At 42.1% G+C, this 23,972-nt stretch overlaps 1 protein-coding gene and 1 non-coding gene across 3 annotated transcripts in view; one reads left to right on the top strand and one right to left on the bottom strand.

Annotated features, from left to right (window-relative positions):
- LOC121550302 (transient receptor potential cation channel subfamily M member 4) overlaps positions 1-23,972 on the bottom strand; it is a 78,449-nt gene that overhangs the window by 32,475 nt on the left and 22,002 nt on the right. Inside the window, exons 5-19 of one of the 2 annotated variants that reach the window (XM_045210851.1) lie at positions 20,231-20,400; positions 19,471-19,648; positions 15,061-15,125; positions 14,601-14,840; positions 12,697-12,799; positions 12,408-12,526; positions 11,792-12,091; positions 8,543-8,644; positions 7,888-8,016; positions 7,017-7,146; positions 6,515-6,660; positions 1,892-2,004; positions 1,419-1,529; positions 1,066-1,339; positions 855-970 (exon numbers count right to left, since the gene is read on the bottom strand). In XM_045210851.1, coding sequence (XP_045066786.1) covers positions 855-970; positions 1,066-1,339; positions 1,419-1,529; positions 1,892-2,004; positions 6,515-6,660; positions 7,017-7,146; positions 7,888-8,016; positions 8,543-8,644; positions 11,792-12,091; positions 12,408-12,526; positions 12,697-12,799; positions 14,601-14,840; positions 15,061-15,125; positions 19,471-19,648; positions 20,231-20,400 — 2,296 coding nt within the window. Of the gene's footprint in view, positions 1-854; positions 971-1,065; positions 1,340-1,418; positions 1,530-1,891; positions 2,005-6,514; positions 6,661-7,016; positions 7,147-7,887; positions 8,017-8,542; positions 8,645-11,791; positions 12,092-12,407; positions 12,527-12,696; positions 12,800-14,600; positions 14,841-15,060; positions 15,126-19,470; positions 19,649-20,230; positions 20,418-23,972 lie in introns of those variants that run through there. The other variant, XM_041862513.2, reaches the window with a different exon arrangement.
- Positions 9,081-9,135, top strand: LOC121552003. The gene has a single exon (XR_005997138.1). It is a non-coding gene; the product is annotated as a U7 small nuclear RNA (small nuclear RNA).

Here is a 23,972-nt window from a genome sequence, read left to right as displayed (position 1 = left end):
TACAATGTGATTTTCTGGATTTTTCTTTCTCAATTTCTCTGTCATAGTTGACGTGTACCTATGATGAAAATTACAGGCCTCTCTCATCTTTTTAAGTGGGAGAACTTGCACAATTGGTGGCTGACTAAATACTTTTTTTCCCCACTGTAAGTGACTTTGAGCGTGTCATGATCGCCGGTGCCAGGCAAGCCGGATGCAGTATCTCAGAAACGGCCGGCCTCCAGGGCTTTTCACGGTTTACTGAGAATAGTGCGACAAACAAAAAACATCCAGTCAGCGGCAGTCTTGTGGGTGAAAACAGCTCGTTGATGAGATAGATCGAAGGAGAATCGCGCAAGCTAACAGGCGGGCCACAAACAGAAAAATAACGGGGCAGAACAACAGTGGTGTGCAGAATGGCATCTCGGAATGCACAACTCGTCGATCCTTGTCACGGAGGGACTATTGCAGCAGACGACCACAGCAGGTTCCACTCCTGTCAGTTAGAAATAAGAAGAAACCGCTCTAGTGGGCACGTGGTCACCAACACTGGACAATTGAGGAGTGGAAAAACATTGCCTGATCCGAAAAATCCCGGTTCCTGTTGTGTCATGTTGATGGTGTCAATGGTACAGGCTGGTGGCGACGGTGTACTGGTGTGGGGAATGTTTTTCTGACACACGTTACGTCCCTTGATACCAACTGAGCAATGATTGAACGCCATGCCCCAAATAATTCAGGCTGTTCTGGAGGCAAAGGGGGGTCCGACCCAATACTAGATGGGTGTAACCTAATAAACTGGCCACTGAGTGTACAGGCCATATACATCAACACACAGACACATATAAACACATCTAAATATGAAATATACACACCTGCAGCACGTACCCAGGGCAAAGAGTGAGATGGCCGTGATGTCACACTTATTCCACATGTCCTGGATGTAGAGATTCATCCTCTGATATATAGTGTTGCTGCCCACGAAGAACGTCTGCGAGAGAGAGAGAGGATGGTCATTAATATGAATGTATATGTTCTTACCTGTCAATTGTGTGTGTGTGTGTGTGTTCGTGTGATGTGTCCTACCTGTCGAAACTCCTCACAGACCAGGGTGAAGACCCAGAAGTAGAGAACAAACTCTAAGGTGGATGGGCCGTGAGGGGGCGGGGGCTTGAAGTCCACCAATAGGATGTAAGCAAACAGGGCGAGGAACAGGAAGTACATCAGCACGTTGCCTAGGAACGAGGTGACGGGCGCAAACCAGAACTCCCTCCAGCGCATCAGTACGAAGGGCCTCTTGGGATTGGAGGCACCTTTCAGTTTGGCCCTTAAAGCAGCATATTCCTCAGCATCCTCTTCCCTGAGAGGACAATAATGAGAATAATTACTGTGTGTGTGTGTGTGTGTGAGTGTGTGAATGTGTGTGTGTGTGTGCTTACGTTTGCATGATGTCGGCGAGAGGGAACACGGTGGCATCTCCTCCATCCAGACTGTCTGTGTCTCGACCATGAGTCACCTCCTCCGACTTCCCCTCCTCCTCCTCCTGTTCCCTGAGACAGAGAGAGAGAGAGAGACCGACAGACAGCGCAGAGTGAGGAAACTTTCCTTCATCACCATCTTCTCTGTATCGTTCCAATTTCTCTAACACTCCATGTATTGAAAATGGGATTGATACAGAGAAGGGAAAGCAGGAATTTGGAATGATACTATCGTGCAGAGTGAAGAAAATAAGCAGTGCTTCACGTATTGGACATTTTCCTGAATCATTCCAATTTCCAACTTTTTTCCCTTCAGCGCTGGTCAATCTTCTCTATATTACTCCAATTTCTCTGTACGCACTGAATGAGGAACATACGGAAAGCTCCATGGATTGGAAATTGTCAGACAGACAGACAGACAGGTAGCCACTAACCTGAAAGTGATGAGGTTGGTGTAGATGAGGGGGGGTAAGAAGAAGGTGAGGACCAGTTTCCAGACCTCCGTGCTCCTCTCCATGTCTCCCCACCAGATCTGAGACAGCAGAGACTGCCACGGGAAGAGGTAGGAGCAGAGTTAAGGCTCTGCATACTAGGTTCAGTTTCTCCTAGCAGAACCTGGCTAGGCGAAGTGAACGTCTGTGCTTCACATACTCCCTTAAAAGTCCTTTGCTTGAAAAACGAGAACAAAGCGGCAATATTACTGTTTGTCCCTCTTGAGGAAGCCACTCCTCAGTAAACAGCCCACTTGGATTTTGCCAAAAGGCACCTAAAGGACTCTCAGACCATGAGAAATAAGATTCTCTGGTCTGATGAAACCAAGATTGAACTCTTTGGCCTGAATGCCAAGTATCACGTCTGGAGGAAACTTTGCACCATCCCTACGGTGAAGCATGGTGGTGGCAGCATCATGCTGTGAGGATGTTTTTCAGCGGCAGGGACTGGGAGACTAGTCAGGATCTAGGGAAAGATGAACAGAGCAAAGTACAGAGAGATCCTTGATGAAAACCTACTGCAGAGCGCTGAGGACCTCCGACTGGGGCGAAGTTTCACCTTCCAACAGGTCAACGACCCTAAGCACACAGCCAACACAACGCAGCAGTGGCTTCGGGACAAGTCTCTGAATGTCCTTGAGTGGCCCAGCCAGAGCACAGACTTGAACCCGATCGAACATCTCTGGAGAAACTTGAAAATAGCTTTGCAGCGATGCTCCCCATCCAACCTGACAGAGCTTGAGAGGATCTGCAGAGAAGAATGGGAGAAACTCCCCAAATACAGGTGTGCCAAGCTTGTAGCGTCATACCCAAGAAGACTTGAGGCTGTAATCGCTGCCAAAGGTGCTTCAACAAAGTACTGAGTAAAGGGTCTGAATACTTATGTAAATGTGATATGTCCGTTTTTTATTTTTAATACATTTGCTAAAAAATAAATAAATAAAAATGTTTTTGCGTTGTCATTATGGGGTATTGTGTGTAAATTGCTGAGGAAAAAAACAATTTAATCCATTTTAGAATAAGGCTGTAACTAAACAATGTGTAAAAAGTCAAGGGATCTGAATACTTTCCGAATATCCTAAAAGGCACCAAACAGTACCATGTGAGATCATATGTGTACCTCTGAAGGTACATTATGTGTATTTTGATATTTTTGTACCCCAGGGAACAATACTGTACCCTAACCATACCCTTACTTCTGAGAGTCCACACACTCTGAAAATCTAAGTATCTGGTTAGTTTTACAAAGATGAATGTCAAAACTAAGTTTCTTAAAGTTTTGATAACAAATCAAAAAAAATCCAAGCATGATCTACTGCAGGTAGATTTTTGGAATTGTTTTAAATATATGTGTTTTGGCATGTACATTGAGTGATTGATTTACTAATCTTATGCTACAAAAATATAAAGAACATACATTTTTCTAAACTAATCAAATCATATTTAGATATTTAGCACCTGTTACTGAAATGGTTGTTCCAGTTTAAAATGGTTTAGGTAGTCTCCTCACACTGTTCTTAACCCTGGCAGTCATTATGAATGCAGGTTGGCGTGAATAAAAATGTCAGCTGTTGGATATCCTAACTCTGGCTGGATTCCAATAGGAATTACACATCCCTTTCCAAGCCAGCATAATGTAACTTGCTGGTAGGGTTGCAAAATTCTGGTAAATTTCCCAAGTTTTCCAGAAATCCCAGTTGGAAGACTCGTGGAAATCCTTCAACCAGGAATTTTTGAAAATCAGGGAATTTGGGGAAAGTTACTGGAATTTTGCAACCCTACTTGCAGAACTGATGTAGCTCGTAAACCAAGAGTTTCAGGCCACTGTATTAGAGTAAAGCTAGGCCTTAAAATAATGTCTTATGAGATATGTAATGTATTGTCATAAAGAGTTTAATTATAATGATAACATTAACCTAGGAACTCACTTGGTGACGGCCACAGGACTGAAAATGTATGAATTCAACAACCACATTTCTGTCGCTAACAAATACAGTCATGGATGTAACTCTACAATTCACTTGAAAAGTTAAGGCACACTGGGAAATTATATTGTAGGCGTGGCTTAGTGGGGGCGTTACTCAACATTTTCAAGCTGATACAACTCAAATCTGGACCCCCTACAGGGTCACAGTGACTCTGTTTAAGTAATGACTACAAAATCACTTTAAGTAACTGTACTCAGATATATTAAGTGCAACGGGTATCCTCAAAAGTTTTGAATAATGACAGCACATTGGGGTTTACAGTGATAAGCACGCAGGCACGCACGTATAGCCGCGGGAAGATGTTTGGGGGTGGGGGTGCTGCGCAAATATTGATATAATAACCATCATATCGGAGTAAACTTGGGAAACCATGCAGTTTTTTAGGCTACAGATGAAATAAGTTATGATGAACTTCACAGGGTGGTGAAAGTGCATGGTGATCTTGATGTTCCTTTCCAATAAATATTGAGGGTCTAATTCTGGTGACATGATGATCCATGCTAGACTGCCATTTGACAAATAAAAATATTATCCATAATAATCATCATGTAGACTAGCCTACCCCCACTGTATCTGTAAGCTGTTGGCTAGAGCGCACGTGCCAAGACCGGAGTGGGCACATTTGCTTTTTAACGCAGCAGTTTTTGTGACAAAACTATCGGTAGAGTTGAAAATGCGATGGAAACATATTGAACTTTAGATTTTTATTCGGTACATGAAAACCTAAGTGAAAAAGTACATTTTGTGTGCACTACGTCATCACGCACTGATGTTATCTGAAACAAATCAGTTTGTTGGAAACACAGCTGGTGGGAAAATAGCATATTTTCTTTATGCGGATTCAAGAATATTTGCATGAAAATCTAGCTACTGAGAGAGTTAAATGAACACTGAATGTGTTAAGTCTGTGGACCCATATAGACATTGGAACAGTGTTAAATTAACACTCTGCTTTGTGTAAAGCCTTATTCAAATATTTCCCAGAGTGCATTGCCTTTCGAGTAAATTGTAGAGTTACCACCTATAACTGTATTTGTTAGTGACAGATACATAGTTGTAGCATTCATCAATTTTTGGACCTTTTGGATTTCACCAAGTGAGCTCCTAAGCGAATATGTTATCATTAAAAAAATACATTATTTAACACAATACCATATGTTTTTCATAAGGCCTTATTTTGAGGGCCTAGTTTTACCCTAATGAAGGGACCTGAAACTCATACACATCACTTTGAACTAAAACCCCGCCCATCATTATCATATTTCCCAGCATCCTCTATTGCAGGTTAATTTTTTGAATTGTTTGTTTCAATATCTATGTTTGTGCATGTACATTGATTGATAGATTAATCTTATGCTACACAAAGATAAATAAAATACATTTTTCTAAACGGCACTCGTTACTGAAATGTTTTGTTCCAGTTTAAATGCCTTAGGTAGTCTCCTCACAATGTTCCTAACCCTGGCACTCTTTCTGAATGCAGGTTGCCGGTGAATAAAAATGATGTTGTATCCTAACTCTGGCTGGCTTCCAATAGGAATTAAACATCACTTTGCAAGTCAGCATAATGTGACTTGCTACCTGCAAAGAAACTTTACCAAAATGTACAGGTTTTCCAGAAATCCTGGTTGGAAGTTTCCTGGAAACTGAAGCAGGCAATCTGAAATACTTCAACCAGGATTTTTAGAAAATCTGGGCATTTTGGGAAAGTCACCGGATTTTTGCAAGCCTGAGGTATGAACTGGGGTACAATTATGCACTTATAACTAAAAGGCACAAATGATGACCTGACAGAGACATGTGTTTGTACCCCTTTCGGAACACATCTAAACCTTTTTTTCTGAGAGTATAATACCCAACACCACATGGTTTACAGGCCACATCAGGACTGGAAGTCAGATTATGCTGGCTTGCAAGGTGATGTGTAATTCCTATTGGAATCCAGCCAGTGTGGGGATATCCAACATTTGGCATTTTTAATCAACCACAACATGTATTCAGAATGACTGCGGAGGTTAGGAAGACTAAGCTATGAGACAACCTAAAGTATCTAAATTGGAATAACCATTTCAGTAACGGGTAAAATAAGTCCAAGAGATTCGTTTAGAAAATGTTTGTAATTTATATTTGAGAAGCATAAGATTAATTGATTACTCAATAAATCAATGTATATGCACCAACATAGATATTGAAACAAACAATTCAAAAAATCAACCTGCATAGAGGATGCTGGGAAATGTGATAATGATGGGCGTGGTTTTGGTTTAAAGTGATGCGTATGAGTGTCAGGCCCCTATATTAGGGTAAAACTAGGCCCTCAAAATAAGGCTTACTTTATGATAACCTATTTGCTTAGGATCTCACTTGGTGAAGTCCATAGGACCGAAAATGGATGACTGCAACAACCATGCCGCTTCTTTTTTTTACACTGGAGAATTTGCTGTGTGCATATGGCGGAGGAGTGTGTGAACGCGCAAATGGAAGACGGAGGGGAGAGGGGAAGGGGAAGGGGGTGATTTGGGATTCAGCTACACACACACATACACCTTGACCCCTGACCCCTGGGTTTAGTACAGACCTGCACGCCGTCATGGCTGAAGAAGAGGCGGGCATCAGCTGCGGTGGCCATCTGCAGACAGGTAGCTCCGCCCCACACCGGAGACTTCCTTATAAGGAGGGTGAAGGAGCGGTTTTCACTGCTCTGGTAGCACTCACTGAACACGTCTAGAGAGATGATTAAAGGGTTAACACTCAACACTCACTGAAGACGTCTAGAGAGAGAGGAAATGGGTCACAGGTTTTCAAATGAAGTTTCCCATTAGGAGTGCGGATATGTTTGCTTCAGTCCTCATCTTAAAGGTGTGAAAGCATTGCAAATGGTCCCAGACTGGGATGCCATCCAGCAGACTTTCCAAACAGGTGGTCCCTTACGGTCTGATGTGGAACTGCTACAAGGCATTATGGGGTAACAACCTTCACTCACAAAATACAAGCTGCTCACAGTATGCATAACAGAGTTGATGGCTACTACATTGACATCCTCACAGAACAAACACACAGCAAGGATAAGGCTAACCCACCATGGGCCAAGTTCTCAAACTTCTGGGCTAGCACGTTCATAGAGAGCTTGGTCTCCGTCTCACTCTCCAGCTTAGACAGCTCCCTCAGCATCCTACAGCCTGCCAGAGCACTGTGGACAGACTCCCCAGCCTGGGGGGGGAGGGGGGAAGAGAGAGAGAGAGAGAGAGAGAGAGAGAGAGAGAGAGAGAGAGAGAGAGAGAGAGAGAGAGAGAGAGAGAGAGAGAGAGAGAGAGAGAGAGAGAGAGAGAGAGAGAGAGAGAGAGAGAGAGAGAGAGAGAGAGAGAGAGAGAGAGAGAGAGAGAGAGAGAGAGAGAGAGAGAGAGAGAGAGAGGCAGAGACAGAGACAGAGAGAGAGAGAGAGAGAGAGAGAGAGAGAGAGAGAGCAGAGAGAGAGAGAGAGAGAGAGAGAGAGAGAGAGAGAGAGAGAGAGAGAAGCATTGTGCATTGGTAAATTAAAGGTAGACTCAGCGAGATGATGCAGATGCACAAAGTAAACAGCAGTAGTGGGTCAATTTCCACAACAACTAAGAGCGTTGAAGCGCGAGGCTAAACCACTCCACTGTTTCGGTCCCGTACCTACCACGTTGTAGTAGCGTGAAGCGAACCCCTGCAGATACTCTGTGTGACTGTGTGAGAGCGAAGTTTTGCATCGTGCTCATCGCAATATCAGCGGTGCTGCTCGTGGCAACGTCATATCGCTGAGTCTACCTTTAATGAATGGCCTTTGGAGTCCATGTCATTTTCTACAGATTAGACTGTTGAGTGCGCACATTGTTTATCACTGTCATTACAGCTGCCTGGTCCCATATATTCTTAACTGACTCACCCGGTCAGATAAAGGTTAAATTAAATAATTAATAAATAAATTACCATCTCCCAGAAGTAGACTGCCATCTCGCTGCGGTTCTGAAGCACAGCCCAGATGAACAGAGAGGCCCAGGGAGAGAGGCAGCTCTGCTCCTTGTACGGACACTCCCCCAGCAACAACTTATTCATGTGCTGAGAGGGGGGAGAGAGTGAAGTAGTCACAGTTACATTCTATGGCCAGTAATGCAGTGGTATCACCATAGTAGCATTGATCATTCAACTATATTGGTGGAGGCTACCCTATCACTGCATCACTGTACCTTGTCATTGAGAACAAATGCATTTGTAATTCATGTCTATGTAGAACAGCGCTGTGAGGGGACACTACTAGAAACAATGGTTGCATCCTAAATGGCACCTATTCCCTATATCGTGCACTACTGGGCAGGTACACTAGCAGTTAAGGGAGTTGGGCCAGTAACAAAGGTTGCTGGTTCGAATCCCTGAGCTGGCAAAGTGGAAAAATCTGCTGTTGAGCAAGGCAGTTAAACCCCAGCAACAACTGCAGCCCCCCGCACCGCTCTGATTCAGAGGGGTTGGGTTGAATGCATTCAGTTGTGCAACTGACTAGGTATCCCCTTTCCCTTTCCTTACTTCTGACCAGGGCCCTGGTCAACAGTAGTGCACTATATAGTGGAGAGAGTGTCATTTGGAATACCTTCATTGCTCTCCTGGTGCTGGTGCTCTGGTCCAAACCCAGAAGGCTGTAGTAGAAGGGCTCACACACATCTCCCAGGATGTCCCATAGAAGCCGTGACACCTTGAGGGAGAGGCGAGAGGAAGTCACATAGAACTGAGATGACTACCTACATGAAAAAAATACTATAGAATTCTACAATACTTACTATAGAATGGTGTAGTATACTGTAAAATACTATACTACACACTGTAGTAACCCTCGATCATGTGTAGTACTTACTGTAGAATGGTGTAGTATACTGTAGAATACTTTAGTAAATACAACAGTAATGTCCGCAAAAACACTACACTTTTTAAACTATAGTAAATACTACAGTATTTAATTAGCATATACCCTGCCCATTTCCCTCCACCATATCCCAATTTGTGCCAACCATAAGTGAGAAACCCACATGTCAAGTATAGACCATATATTGTGTTCCCTACAGGTTATAGAAAATAGCAGAAGCGCTGAACTATCTGTTCAGATTATGGACAATTTGCTCTTTTAGGTTATGGAAAATTTGCTCTTTTAGTATTTCTCCAGTAGGTTTCCTCAAGGAAAAAGCCTCCAATGTCAAATATAATAAAACTAAAACACTATAGTAAATACTACAGTAATGTCCACAAAAAAACACTACAGTAAATACTACAGTATACTACAAGCCGCAAACACACTACATTAATTACTATAGTACAGTGCATTTGGAGAGTATTCAGACCCCTTCCCTATTTCCAAAATTTGTTACGTTACAACCGAATTCTAAAATGGATTAAATCTGATTATTTTCTCATCAATCTACACACAATACCCCATAATGACAAAGCAAAAACTGGTTTGTAGAAATGTTAGGAAATGTATTAAAAATAACAAACAGAAATACCTTATTTACATAAGTATTCAGACCCTTTGCTATGAGACTCGAAATTGAGCTCAGGTGCATCCTGTTTCAATTGATCATCCTTCAGATGTTTCTACAACTTCATTGGAGTCCACCAGTGGTAAATTCAATTGATTGGACATGATTTGGAAAGGCACACACCTGTCAATATAAGGTCCCACAGTTGACAGTGCATGTCAGAGCAAATTTTCCGTAGAGCTCCGAGACAGGATTGTGTCGAGGCACAGATATGGGAAAGGGTACCAAAACATTTCTGCAGCATTGAAGGTCTCCAAGAACACAGTGGCCTCCATCATTCTTAAATAGAAGAAGTATGGAACCACAAAGACTCTTCCTAGAGCTGGCCGCCCGGCCAAACTGAGCAATCGGGGGAGAAGGGCCTTGGTCAGGGAGGTGACCAAGAACCCGATGGTCACTCTGAAAGAGCTCCAGAGTTCCTCTGTGGGGATGGGAGAACCTTCCAGAAGGACAACCATCTCTGCAGCACTCCACCAATTAGGCCTTTATGGTAGTGGCCAGACGGAAGCCACTCCTCAGTAAAAGGCACATAACAGCCCGTTTGGAGTTTGCCAAAAGGCACCTAAAGGACTCTCAGACCAGGAGAAACAAGATTCTCTGGTCTGATGAAACCAAGATTGAACTCTTTGGCCTGAATGCCAAGCGTCACGTCTGGAGAAAACCTGTCACCATCCCTACGGTGAAGCATGATGGTGGCAGCATCATGCTATAGGAATGTTTTTCAGCGGCAGGGACTGGGAGACTAGTCAGGATAGAGGGAAAGATGAACGGAGCAAAGTACAGAGAGATCCTTGATGAAAATCTGCTCCAGAGCGCTCAGGACCTCAGACTGGGGTGAATGTTCACCTTCCAACAGGACAATGACCCTAAGCACACAGCCAAGACAACGCAGGAGTGGTTTTGGGACAAGTCTCTGAATGTCCTTGAGTGGCTGAGCCAGAGGCCGGACTTGAACCCGATCAAACATCTCTGGAGAGACCTGAAAATAGCTGTGCAGCGACGCTCCCTATCCAACCTGACATAGCTTGAGAGGATCTGCAGAGAAGAATGGGAGAAACTCCCCAAATACAGGTGTGCCAAGCTTGTAGCGTCATACCCAAGAAGACTCAAGGCTGTAATTTGCTGCCAAAGGTGCTTAAACAAAGTACTGAGTAAAGGGTCTGAATCCTTGTGTAAATTTGCAAAAATTTATAAAAACCTGGTTTTGCTTTGTGATTATGGGGTATTGTGTGTAGATTGATGAGGGAAAAAAATAACAATTTAATCAATTTTAGAATAAGGCTGTAACGTAACCAAATGTGGAAAAAGTCAAGGGGTCTGAATACTTTCCGAATGCACTGTATATACTACAGTTTGCTTTTACTACAGTATTTATACTATTGTGAACTGTAAATACTACAGTATACTACAGTAAAGTCAGCAAAACACTACAGTGAATACTATAGTATTTATACCATAGTATACTATAGCATTTTTTCATGTGTTGAAGCAGATTATCAAAGAAATCTAAACATTTGATCAAATGCTCCTCAACTCCACACAGTGAGTGACCCCATACATCCCCTTTCCCCCTCCCTATTTGATCAATTGACCATTTAATTTCTCCACAAATACCTAGTCACATCAGTACTTTAAAAAAGGCTGCAGCTGCAGAGCCGACTGAATTCTTTTTCTCCCTACTAAAGATTCAGAAGTTTCTGCGCATGTGTTTCTTGACCTCTACTTTACCCACACATTTTGTGGTCTCCTTGCCTTGACATTTCTCACTGTCAATCGTGAATGATACGTTTTACCGGTGAAACGCCCATGCCAATAATTTGATCTCAATCAGTTTCATGGGGATATGCATTTAGATATTCTTGAGTTATACATTGTTGTTTCGAAGTAGCTTACACTGTTGTTTTATATGATGTACACTGAGCGACTTTTAGAGCAGATGGTTTTAACAAACTGTAGCATAGCCTACCTGTGTATTTTGCCTAGTATATTGCCACGCTGTTGATTCTTGGCCATATGAGAGAAAATGCGGTGGTGTTTTTGTCTTACAGTAACGTAATATTATGCCATTGTACAAGGTTATGTTGCGTAGAATACTAGCATTATGTGATCTTGCAGACATTGATTCACCTATGACCTAACTTTATTAAACAAGCACCATTTGCCAGAGTAGCCTGTTCTCTACGAGCAGAGACCGGGAGTAAAGTAGAGAATAAACAGAAGCTTCAGGATCTTTTGTCTGGAGAAGAAAAGGTCTGATAAAAGTCGGATCCGCAGCCACTACAATAAAATAAAGTGCAACCCCTCCTCACCTCATACAAGCTGAGCTCTTTGGCCGACGAGGGTCCTGATATGGGGCTCTTGAGGGGCGAGGGGCTGTCCGTAGAGCAGGGGACGGTGGGCAGGGACTCGGCCAGGCCCTGCCTCTCTGTGAGGCGGCGCTGGAGCAGCGTGTAGGCCAGAGAACTGTCGGATAGCGAGCGGTACAGGCCCTCCAGACGCCGGTATGTCAGGTAGTGCAGGATGTTGAGGCCGTTCTCAGTGAAGAGACGCACGAACTGGGGCTTGTCGTTGATCAGCGCGTCCGTCATGGAATCCTCTAGGTCCTCGTACTGCAGGAGGATGTTTTTTAAAAATATGTCCATCTGTCGATCTATCTCAAATAAAATTGTGTATCTGTCTGTCAAAATTGAAACAATACTATCGTATCGAGTGATAAAAATAAGAAACGCTCCACAGATGTAACATTTCTTTCACCAACATCTTCTCTGTATCGTTCCTTATTTTCCTCATATTATCCGATACAGAGATATTGGAAACATACTGTGTCTGTCATTTTGTCATAAATACCCTGTCAGCTAAATAACATCAAAGAAAATAAATGCTGTTTAACAGTGGTGATAGTGGTGATCGTGAGGAGCAGCTCACCCTCCATTTGATGTCTCCGTTGAAGAGTTCACTCTTAGCGATGTCCACCCTGTTCCAGGCTACTGCTAGCTTCAGCTCCTCTGTGTACTCACTGGCATCACTTGACACACGTTTACTAGCTGACAGAAAAATACATAGAGCGAATGAGTAGTTTGACCAGGATCATGTTCAACATCTCTGTCAACAGATATCAAACGCACACACACACCATATACACACGCGCACAGACACAAATAGACATGCAGATGGAAGAATGCATGCACGCACGCACATACACACACACCCCTACCTCTGACGAGAGCCTTCAGTAGCACTGTGTCAAAATCATCAGGACCCTCCTGCTCCCCGTGGAACACTGTTATAAGATCTCTGTTCTGATAGATACTCAGAGCCTGGTGAGGGAGGGGAGGGGGGGTAGAGAAGAAAGAAAAACAGAAAGATTATTATCACGTACACAAACTTGCTTTCTCTCTCACAAACACATAGCAGTACTTCCGTCCCTCTCCGTGACCCAAACTGGGCTTGAACCATGGACCCTCTGAACACATCACCAACTGCCACCCAAGAAGCATCGTTACCTATCGCTCCACCAGAGTAAACGGAAACAGCTACATCTAGGTCTCAGAGTGGGTGACATCACCGATTGAACGCTACTAGCGCATCGCTAACTAGCCATTTCACATCGGCCAGACACACACACCCATCCACACACACAAACACATGCACACACCCATCCACACACACACACATCAGCAAGCTCTCACAGTCTCACTGCAGAATTAAACGTTTATCAATTTCGAAGTGTTTTTGACACCCTGGGTTGCTCCTACTGCTCGGTATCAATCCATTTCTCCAAAAGTCACATTTCTAAGTTAATGGTTAAGTTTAGGCACTCATTCTGAATGGTTAAGGTAAGGGTTAAGGTTTGGGATTGGGTTAAAACAAAAAACAACAGTGCCCACCACCGGGATCAAACACACAACCTTCTGATCCAGAGTCATGGGATTATTCCCATCTGCTATCCCACAATGCCCTAAGAAAACTCAAGTCTACTTGATGGTACTAGTGCTCACTGCTGCCCCTAGTGGCCGGTTTTGAAGGCATTTCCTGACATCCTCAGTGCATAGATAGACCTCCAATTTTGAAGTCAATCTTTAATGATCTCCCTGACACACACACACACACACATCCACACACACACATGTGACAGGTTAAAGGACATATTCATAGCCTGTTATACACTAAAAAGTATTAGTAAGTTCATGGTATGTAAGGATCTTAAAATATCTAAGGTTAAAAAGATTATGCATCCAGTACTAGTTCATAGAGATTGATAAAATGCATAAATGTGTTTAAAATCCGTCAAGAGTCAAAGGGTTAATATTGTAAGAGGAATGTGTAAATGTTATATTGACTACTTTATTTTGTGGTGCCTAATTTAAGGGTAAAAGTGTTCATCTGTGATCTACTAAATGCTCTTAATCTATGAGCCTGAGATCGATTGCTCTGGTCTCCACCCAACTTCCTGGGGAAATCGCGGTCTTTTTCTCATTACACTAAATTTGTCAGTGAGGAAACATAACTGCGTCACGTTCGTGATTATTTCTTCCCTTTTTCAGGTACGTTATTGATATGAAACGAGTTAATTTGAATGTAATAACTTGCTAACCTGTGAAGAGAGTTTAAGGTATGTGTTAGTAACATCTTGAGGAAGTTAGAGTTAAGTTGAAGAGAGTTATTAGGTGCGTGTGTGACTGTAATCTGCTTGGTTGCAGCGATAGCTTCGTACTGAGAGTAGCTGCCATTTTATGCTAATTGTGAATGAATATGTGCGTTGTTAATAATATATTTGGGGTTATTTGTATAATGTGTTTCGAATACTTTGTTGACATGGTTGATAAATGTAGTTATGGGTTACTGAGCTAAAGCTACTTTGTGTTTGACAGTTATATTGAAACATTTGTATATGTTTTAGTGAATTACAGTTTATGCTGTTGTGACTTGAATAAGCTTTGTACCCTACAAAACTCTGGTTCCTGTAGATCTGTTGTTCTGTAAAATGTGGTATTTTTGTAAAATCATTACACTAAATTTGTCAGTGAGGAAACATAACTGCGTCACGTTCGTGATTATTTCTCCCCTTTTTCAGGGGTGTAACACACACACATCCCAGCCCACCCTGCCCCCACTCACCCTGTCCACCAGCTTCTCCAGGTCTGCCTCGGCAGTGAAGTGCCTCCGGACCCTCTCACGGGCCCTGTCACGCAGCTCCGCACTGGGGCTCTCGCTCCCCTCACCCTCCTGCAGGGGAGAGGTGGGGCTCATGGGCATGGCTGACAGGGCATCCAGCAGCTCACAGATGAGATCCGCCGCTGGACCAGAACCATTCAACACCAGCCAGGGAGTAGCCTTCTTCAGAGAGAGATCCACCCTCTGAGGGAGAGAGGGAGGGAGGGCGAAAAGCAGAAAAGAGAGTGAGAGAAAGTGAAAGAAGGAGAAATATGAGGGAAAGGGAAATTCAAAAGGGAAGGAGAGAGAGAAAGAGGGGATAAGCGAAAAGTTCTGGTCATGAACAGTAATTTACTATAGGCCTAGTGATGTCATGAAAATTAAAGTAAGTCAAAGTGATGATAGTGATGTTGCCATAGCTTACCTCCAGCATGGCAGCTTCCCCTGAGATGAGCATACACAATACAGGGACATCTATACTGCCACTACCTGGAAAAAACAAAAGGTACAGGGAAGGGGTGTGGGGAGAATGGGAATGTATCAAATTATTGTCAAGTTTTTTGTCATGAGTCATTCAGTACGGTTATATACACACAATAATATGATTATTGTAAATAGTCAGATTAAAATAATAGTTTGAGTTAACGTTTACATGCTTTGCAAGAAGAACGATTTTTCTTTTACATGGACACATCTGAAATCAGGCTACCTGATTGGACTTTGATAAATGAAGAACATCTGCAATCAAAATAAACGTTCTACCAAAGCGACCATGTTATTTTTGCGAAGCATATTTGATTCTGACACATAAAGTTTGTATGTAAAAACTATTTCTGAGATGCATACTTTAAATATTTCTGAACTCCCTTCACTCGCGCAAAATTATTCAATTTGAGCTGCTCGTGCTAGCACATGCACAGATCAAATACACTGCTATAACACTGAGTAAGGCGTTTACATGTCCTGAATCATTTGAAAGATTGCTCAGAGAACCAGATGTATCGGTTTATGCTTACTTTGATTATGACCGTACGCCGATTAAGATAAACAGAGTAAGGTGTTTAAAGGACTAATGCCGTACTCGGCCTACTGCCATAATCCGTTTAATATCTCATTATTAGTGTGCATGTAAACGTGATCTTATTGTGAATGTCCATCATATTAATGTCAATGTGTGAATATTTCATTATTTACTACTTATATTAGAATATAAGACTATGTATTTTTACACAAGCATCATTAAATTATTTCCTTATAAAAAATAAAACACAATTGGAACGCTTCACGATATGTCATACTTGCTTGCGCCTGTTGGAAGGCGGGGAGACCATATTCATCTTCTGTGTATCGATTGAATTTTAATTTGTGCACCGACGGATCTCAGTCACAGAAGAGAATATTGCCAAGTATTTATAGTGTTGATGTCAACAACAAAACTCCCATGGGTTGCTCGCCAGATGAGTTCAACTTTGGATGAATTGTTATATATTGTTAACGTTAGTCTTTCTTACTGAAATATATAAATAACCCACCGAATATTAGCGATACAAAAGAAGTTACACAAGCATCATTGAGTTTAATATCATATCGCAAAGGACATTAGGACATGTAGGTCTGGAAACTCAAACGTTACGAAAATGAAATCAAGTTTTATAATTGTAAATACGTGAGAATTGGATAGGTGCTTTATCGCGTGATCTAGCTATCACATTATTGTGGATCTACTCATTGAAATACATTCATCTAGTCGTATTTACCAAACGCTAGAAAAGCAGGGCTGGCGTTATGGGCGGGCCTCCTTGCCCATCAAAATTAAATATTTAAATATTGATAATTAATTTGACTGAGATGCGCGCCAACAGAAAGATGCATCAATCTCAGACAAAGCATCTGAGAGCGAAACAGCGCCCTTCTGTCTCAGTAAGTGTAGCCCATGTATCGGATGCTGTCTGGACAAAAAGAGTATGGCATGTCATAATTATGTAATCACCAATTGTGATTGAAGAATGGGGAGGGCCATTCTATTGTATTGATCTATTATAATTATAATCTCAAAATGATAAGTAGTCTACCCTCTATAAATCCACCGAATACAAGCAGTTTTATAGTCTACTCTGGCCTACTTTGAGTACACAGTGAGAACGTGCGTAATTTGCAATGGCAAGAAGACCAAGATGAACGGATGCACATGCTGCGTTAGCGTTGCTACAAAATCTGAATCAAAACGACTCAGATGGTGGGGAAGAAATTAATCATGATGACATCTCTGATGATTATTCTTATGATTCTGAGCCTCAGCTTGAACCTACAGCTCCAAGGCCTTACCGCAAAAAAGACAGAATGGTGCGCACTGAGCAGGTGGTCGCACAACGACCAAATGAAAGGAAGGGACAACACCGTTTGGATAGAACAAGCTGGTGACAATGCTACTGACCGATTATCAGCACAAAATGTAATCACTGTAGGCAGGCCTTACATCTAAAGCAAAAAACAAAATCCGCAACCACTCACCAGCTTTCGTTGTTTATGTGACATGGACATGCTCCAACTGATAATTGACTATTTTTGACTGCTGTCATATTCATTATTGATTATAATGCCATTATTGCTTTTGTGCTGATTTTCACTATTTATCAAGCACACTTGGCATATCTTATTTACATAAGTATTCACACCCCTGAGTCAATACTTTGTAGAAGCACTTTTGGCAGCGATTACAGCTGTGAGTCTTTCTGGGTAAGTCTCTAAGAGCTTTCCACACCTGAATTGTGCAACATTTTACCATTATTCTTTTCAAAATTCTTCAAGCTCTGTCAAATTGGTTGTTGATCATTGCTAGACAACCATTTTCAGGTAGATTTAAGTCAAAACTGTAACTCAGCCCCTCAGGAACATTCACTGTCTTCTTGGTAAGCAACTCCAGTGTAGATTTGTCCTTGTGTTTTAGGTTATTGTCCTGCTGAAAGCTGAATTCATCTCCCAGTGTCTGAAAATGTGAAGAGTTGTACTCAGTAATGTGTTGTGTTGGATTCTCCCCAAACATACACTTTGTGTATTCAGGACAAAAAGTTAATTGCTTTGCCATATTTTTTGCAGTATTACTTTAGTGCCTTGTTGCAAACAGGATGCATATTTTGGAATATTTGTATTCTGTACAGGCTTCCTTCTTTTCACTCTGTCAATTAGGTTAGTATTGTGGAGTAACTACAATGTTGTTGATCCATCCTGTTTTCTCCTATCACAGTCATTAATAAACTCTGTAACTCTTTTAAAGTCGCCTCATGGTGAAATCCCTGAGCGGTTTCCTTCCTCTCCAGCAATTTAAGTTAGGAAGGACACCTGTATCTTTGTAGTGACTGGGTGTATTGATACACCATCCAAAGTGTAATTAATAACTTCACTATGTTCAAAGGGATATTCAGTGTCTGCTTTTTTTTTTTACCCATCTACCAATAGGTGCCCTTCTTTGTGAGGCATTGGAAAACCACCCTGGTCTTTGTGGTTGAATTTGTGTTTGAAATTCACTGCTCGACAGGGACCTTACAGATAATTGTATGTGTGGGGTACAGAGATGATGTAGTCATTCATGTTAAACACTATTGTTGCACACAGAGTGATTTATTATTGCACACACAGCTATCACATTTGGTTCCTTGGAAGTTGTGGGAACGTATGTTTTTGGTTCCACATTGGTTGAGGGAATGAAGCCCTACATTTCTGACCGCCAAAACGTTTTTTAAACATTTCGAGAACAGAAGTGAACATTTTGCCTGTTCTGGGAATGTTTATTTTTAGGTTGTAGGGAGGTTCTGAGAATGTTATCTTGGGAGCTTTTATTAACGCTCTGAGAATGGAAATTATAGGTTATTTGGAGGTTTTTTTACAACTTCCTTAAAATTATAACTGAATGTTTCAATAAGACTGCTAACTTTTTTTGGATTAACTTTTTTTGAACTCCAAGCACAGATAAGAAACATGGAAATGAATTTCCTTAGGCATTAATCATGCAAACACCTTTTTTTTATTGTGACAGAGCATCAGTGAAATTCAAACCTATGAGCTTCTGTTCTCTAGCCATGGAATTAGACCACGGCGCCACTAGGATGGAGCTAGCATGCTATGTTTTTTTACGCATACAAAGCTGTTAATTGTAGTCTATTCAAACAGACCCCATTTCAAAGGAAACAAACACTCATTAAGATCAGGTGTGGCTAATTAGTGGGCGTGGCCAACACACCTGAACACATTTAACAAGATAGAGGATATAAGATAGTATTGTTGATGCTCATAACGGAACGTTCCCAGAATATAATAAAAATATGACATTAAATAGAACCACATAGGCACTTGTGTGGAATGTTCTGTGGAAGTACTGAAATTCCCACAGAAAAACGTTTTTTCTGAACTTTATCGGAACAATTTGAGAACATGTCTTTAATCAAAACCATGAGGAAACCTGTAGGAACCTTTATGCTGAAGTACTAAAATTCCCACAGAAGAACATTGTTTCCTAACATTCCCTGAACTATTCGAGAACATTCACAATGTCAAACCAGTTGGGGAACGTTCCTAGAATTGAAATTAAATGTAACCATGTTTGAGCTTTTAGGACACGTTCTGTTGAAGTAATGAAATACCAAGAAAATAAAGGTTTTTTTGTCAAGTTCCTTAAATGTTCTGAGAATGTTCCAAAGCCAAGCAACTATCCTGCACCATTCCCAGAAAGTTGTGGGAAGGTTGAATGCAAAATAACCATAGAACAACCACGCTCTCACCAAGCTCTAAGAAACAGATGGTTCTCAGAACGTTATGTGCTAGCTGGGCTGTGTCTCACCCCAGATGCCTGTGCGTTGGTGGGAGATGTAGTCCTCCATCTTGGCCCAGAAGGCCATTTCCCCTCCCCGCCGGCCTACACTCCCATCATCCACCAGCAGGAAGGCCTGGTAGTTACTATCCAGGGAGCACGAATCATGGGACGTGTTCTGGACATAATACCGCGCTGGAAAACTACTCTGAGGAGGAGGGAGGTAGAGAAAGAGAGATAGGGGGGTAGAGAGTGTGTGAGAGTGAGGGGGGTGGGAGAGAGAGATCAGGGATAGAGAATGGGATCAGAGGAGGAGAGAAAAGGGAGAGGGGAGAGTGAGATCAGGGTAGAGAAAGGAGGGTAGAGAGAGAGGGAGAGAAAAAGAGAGAGAAACATAGTGAGAGAAAGAGAGAGAGAGAGAGAGAGAGAGAGAGAGAGAATACATTGTGATTCCGATCCCTTGTGTAATAAAATGTCCTTATTGTTATTCATTTGATTTCCTGTGGTTTTGGCTTTCTCTACGTAAAATTACATCTTATTGAACTGAGAGAAAGAAATAGAGTGAAAGACAGTAGGGATAAAAAGAGAGAAGGACGGGGACAGAAATAAATTAGGAAAGTGAGTGAGGAGCAAAGAGGGGAGAGATGAAAGTGAATGAAATTCTATAATTGTATACAGTGCCAGTGTACAGTAGTGTGTTCCTATGCATTCCTGTGTGTGTGTGTGTGTCTGTGTCACGTGCATGTTTAATTCTGTATACATTGAACAGTGTGTGTGCGTGTGCATGTACCCGTGCGTTGATGAGGCGCTGTCTGTTGTGCACCAACCCCCAAGGGGCCACGCCCACAGCGATGACTTTCTTCTGGGACAGGGAGGAGGCCGCCGCTGCATGATCCCTCACTGCCTCCCCAACACAATGACTAACCCCCTCCCTCAGCCCCCCTGTCACTATCCACGCCCCTGGGAGAGAGGGGGAAGGGAGAGGAGAAGGGAGAGAGAGGGAGGGAGGGAGATAAATAAAAGAGGGAGGGAGAGATATGGGGGGAGGGGGAAGTGAGGGATTGAGAGATTGAGAGAGAGCATGAGAGAAATGTTTATGGTACAATAATAATATGCCACTTAGCAGATGCCTTTATTCAAAGCGACTTGCAGTACAGTGAGTGCATAAATGTGACCCCTGCGGGAATTGAACCCACAACCTTGGAATAGCAAGTACCACATTCTTACCAACTGAGCAACCAGGATCATAGACAATGGACAATAGACAGATAAGGAACAGAAGCTTGTTGGTTATGAGTCAAGGGCACTGTGAAAATATGTGACTGGCAGTGAAAGATGTATCCTGTTCCTTCTCTGTACGAGCACTCATCTGACCTTCTGGTTGGCCTCTTACCATTGCTGTATCTGCTAACTTTATGCTCTATGGACAACCTGCTTATTGCCCTGCCTTGCTTTAATCAACAACTGTCTGGCCTAGATGGTCATGTGTCCTGTAAACTTTTAACCCATACAGCCAGAGGAGGAGGAAGAGGAGGAGAAGGAAGAGGAGGAAGACGAGGAGGGTAAGCTACAGTAGCAACTCTAATTGGTAGAACGGACATACTTTTAATCCCACCTGATCCGCTCAGTCCCCACAATACGTTATGAAAGTAAAAAGCTAATGTAGTGACGTCATAGGATCATTGGAGACAGTTGATATCGTCAATACCTATCTATAAAACAACCATGCTGTTTGTCCTCAGTGGATCTTGGGGCTAGGTACAGTATTTCTGCCAGAAAATCATCAGTTCTGTCCATAGTGTTGAAAAAAACTCAAGATAGCATAAGGGGTTCATAGATACTTATGATAAAGCGTATAACGCATTATAACTGCGTCATGATGCATATTTCCTGTATGTTACAGAGATGGTTCATCTTAAGGGGATCACATGTATGAATTAATTATATATTAAACAAATAGCGTTGTTCTCACCTGTGCTCTGTTTCGCCCTGACCAACCTCAAACCCAGGAAACCTGGGTGTATGTGTGTCAAATCAAATCAAATCAAATCAAAGTCATTTAGAAATATCAAAACGAGCAATGTCAGAGTCCGGAATATATATATATATATATATATATATATATATATATACACTACCGGTCAAATGTTTTAGAACACCTACTCATTCAAGGGATTTTCTTTCTTTTTACAATTTTTTACATTGTAGAATAATAGTGAAAACTTCAAAACTATGAAATAACACATTTGGAATCATGTAGTAACCACATAAAGTGTTAAACAAATCAAAATATATTTTATATTTGAGATTCTTCAAATAGCCACCCTTTGCCTTGATGACAGCTTTGCACACTCTTGGCATTCTCTCAACCAGCTTCATGAGGTAGTCACCTGGAATGCATTTCAATTAACAGGTGTGCCTTCTTAAAAGTTAATTTGTGGAATTTATTTCCTTCTTAATGCGTTTGAGCCAATCAGTTGTGTTGTGACAAGGTAGGGGGGTATACAGAAGATAGCCCTATTTGGTAAAAGACCACGTCCATATTATGACAAGAACAGCTCAAATAAGCAAAGATAAACGACAGTCCATCGTTACTTTAAGACATGAAGGTCAGACAATATGGAACATTTCAAGAACTTTGAAAGTTTCTTCAAGTGCAGTCGCAAAAACCTTCAAGCTCTATGATGAAACTGGCTCTCATGAGGACCGCCACAGGAATGGAAGACCCAGAGTTACCTCTGCTGCGGAGGATAAGTTCATTAGAGTTACCAGTCTCAGAAATTGCAGCCCAAGTAAGTAACAGACACATCTCAACATCAACTGTTCAGAGGAGACTGTGTAAATCAGACCTTCATGGTCGAATTGCTACAAAGAAACCACTACTAAAGGACACCAAAAATCAGAAAAGACTTGCTTGGGCCAAGAAACACGAGCAATGGACATTACACCGGTGGAAATGTGTCCTTTGATCTGGAGTCCAAATTGGAGATTTTTGGTTCCAACCACTGTGTCTTTGTGAGACGCAGTGTGCGTGAACAGATGATCTCTGCATGTGTGGTTCCCACCGCAAAGCATGGAGGAGGAGGTGTTATGGTGTGGGGGTGCTTTGCTGGTGACACTGTCTGTGATTTATTTAGAATTCAAGGCACACTCAACCAGCATGGCTACCACAGCATTCTGCAGCGATATGCCATCCCATCTGGTCTGGGCTTAGTTGGACTATAATTTGTTTTTCAACAGGACAATGACCCAACACACCTCCAGGCTGTGTAAGAGCTATTTTACTAAGAAGGTTGTGTGATGGAGTGCTGCATCAGATGACCTGGCCTCCACAATCCCCCGACCTCAACCAAATTGAGTTGGTTTGGGATGAGTCTGACTGCAGAGTGAAAGAAATGCAGCCAATAAGTGCTCAGCATATGTGGGAACTCCTTCAAGACTGTTGGAAAAGCATTCCAGGTGAAGCTGGTTGAGAGAATGCCAAGAGTGTGCAAAGCTGTCATCAAGGCAAAGGGTGGCTATTTGAAGAATCTCAAATATAAAATATATTTTGATTTGTTTAACACTTTTTTGCTTACTACATGATTCCATGTGATATTTCATAGTTTTGATGTCTTCACAATTATTCTACAATATAGAAAATAGTAAAAATTAAGAAAAAACCTTGAATGAGTAGGTGTTCTGAAACGTTTGACCGGTAGTGTACATATATCAGAGGAGGAAGGGGAGGACCATCCTCCTCAGTGAATTCCATTTTTATTTTACATAGTGAAACATTAAAAAAGTTATCCTATTTGGATAAAACTATACTAAATGTATTCACTTCACCAAATAATTGATTAAAACACTGTCAAGACTTCCTCCGAAGCTGCCTCCCCTCCTTGTTCGTCGTCACCGGCCTTCTAGCCACTGCTGCTCCATATCTCATCATTCCATTTGTCTTATCTTGTCAATTACACACACCTGGTTCATATTCCCCTCATTAGTACATGTATAAGTGTTCCCTCTGCCCCCTTGTCCTTGTGGGTGATTGTTTCATGTGAGATGAGTGTAGCTTGGTGGAGCGACCTGTACGTTGTTTTGTTTTGGTATATATTCCCCGTGTGCCTGTATTTGTTCCAGTGCGCCTGTTTTGCGCACTGGACTGTTGACGCTATCCAGCGTAACTGTGTACGACGGAATAAACTCTGTATTCTGTGATTTACCCTCCTGCGCCTGACTCCTTCAAATCACACTCTCACAAACACACTGTTTTGCAATTAAAGTCTACAGTAGCGTCAGCAGCACTCTGTAGGGTTGCACCATGGTGTAGCCGGAGGACAGCTAGCTTCTGTCCTCCTCTGAGTACATTGACTTTAATAAAAAACCTAGGAGGCTCATGGTTCTCACCCCCTTCCATAGACTTACACAGTAATTATGACAACTTCTGGAGGATGTCCTCCAACCTATCAGATCTCTTGCAGCATGAACTGACATGTTGTCCACCCAATCAAAAGATCAGAGAATGAATCTAGTACTGAAAGCATAAGCTA

The sequence above is a fragment of the Coregonus clupeaformis genome, chromosome 35, assembly GCF_020615455.1.
Source record: "Coregonus clupeaformis isolate EN_2021a chromosome 35, ASM2061545v1, whole genome shotgun sequence".
Taxonomy (NCBI): domain Eukaryota; kingdom Metazoa; phylum Chordata; class Actinopteri; order Salmoniformes; family Salmonidae; genus Coregonus; species Coregonus clupeaformis.
Note: the sequence above shows the minus strand (reverse complement) of the source record. Positions and strands in the feature narration are given on the sequence as shown.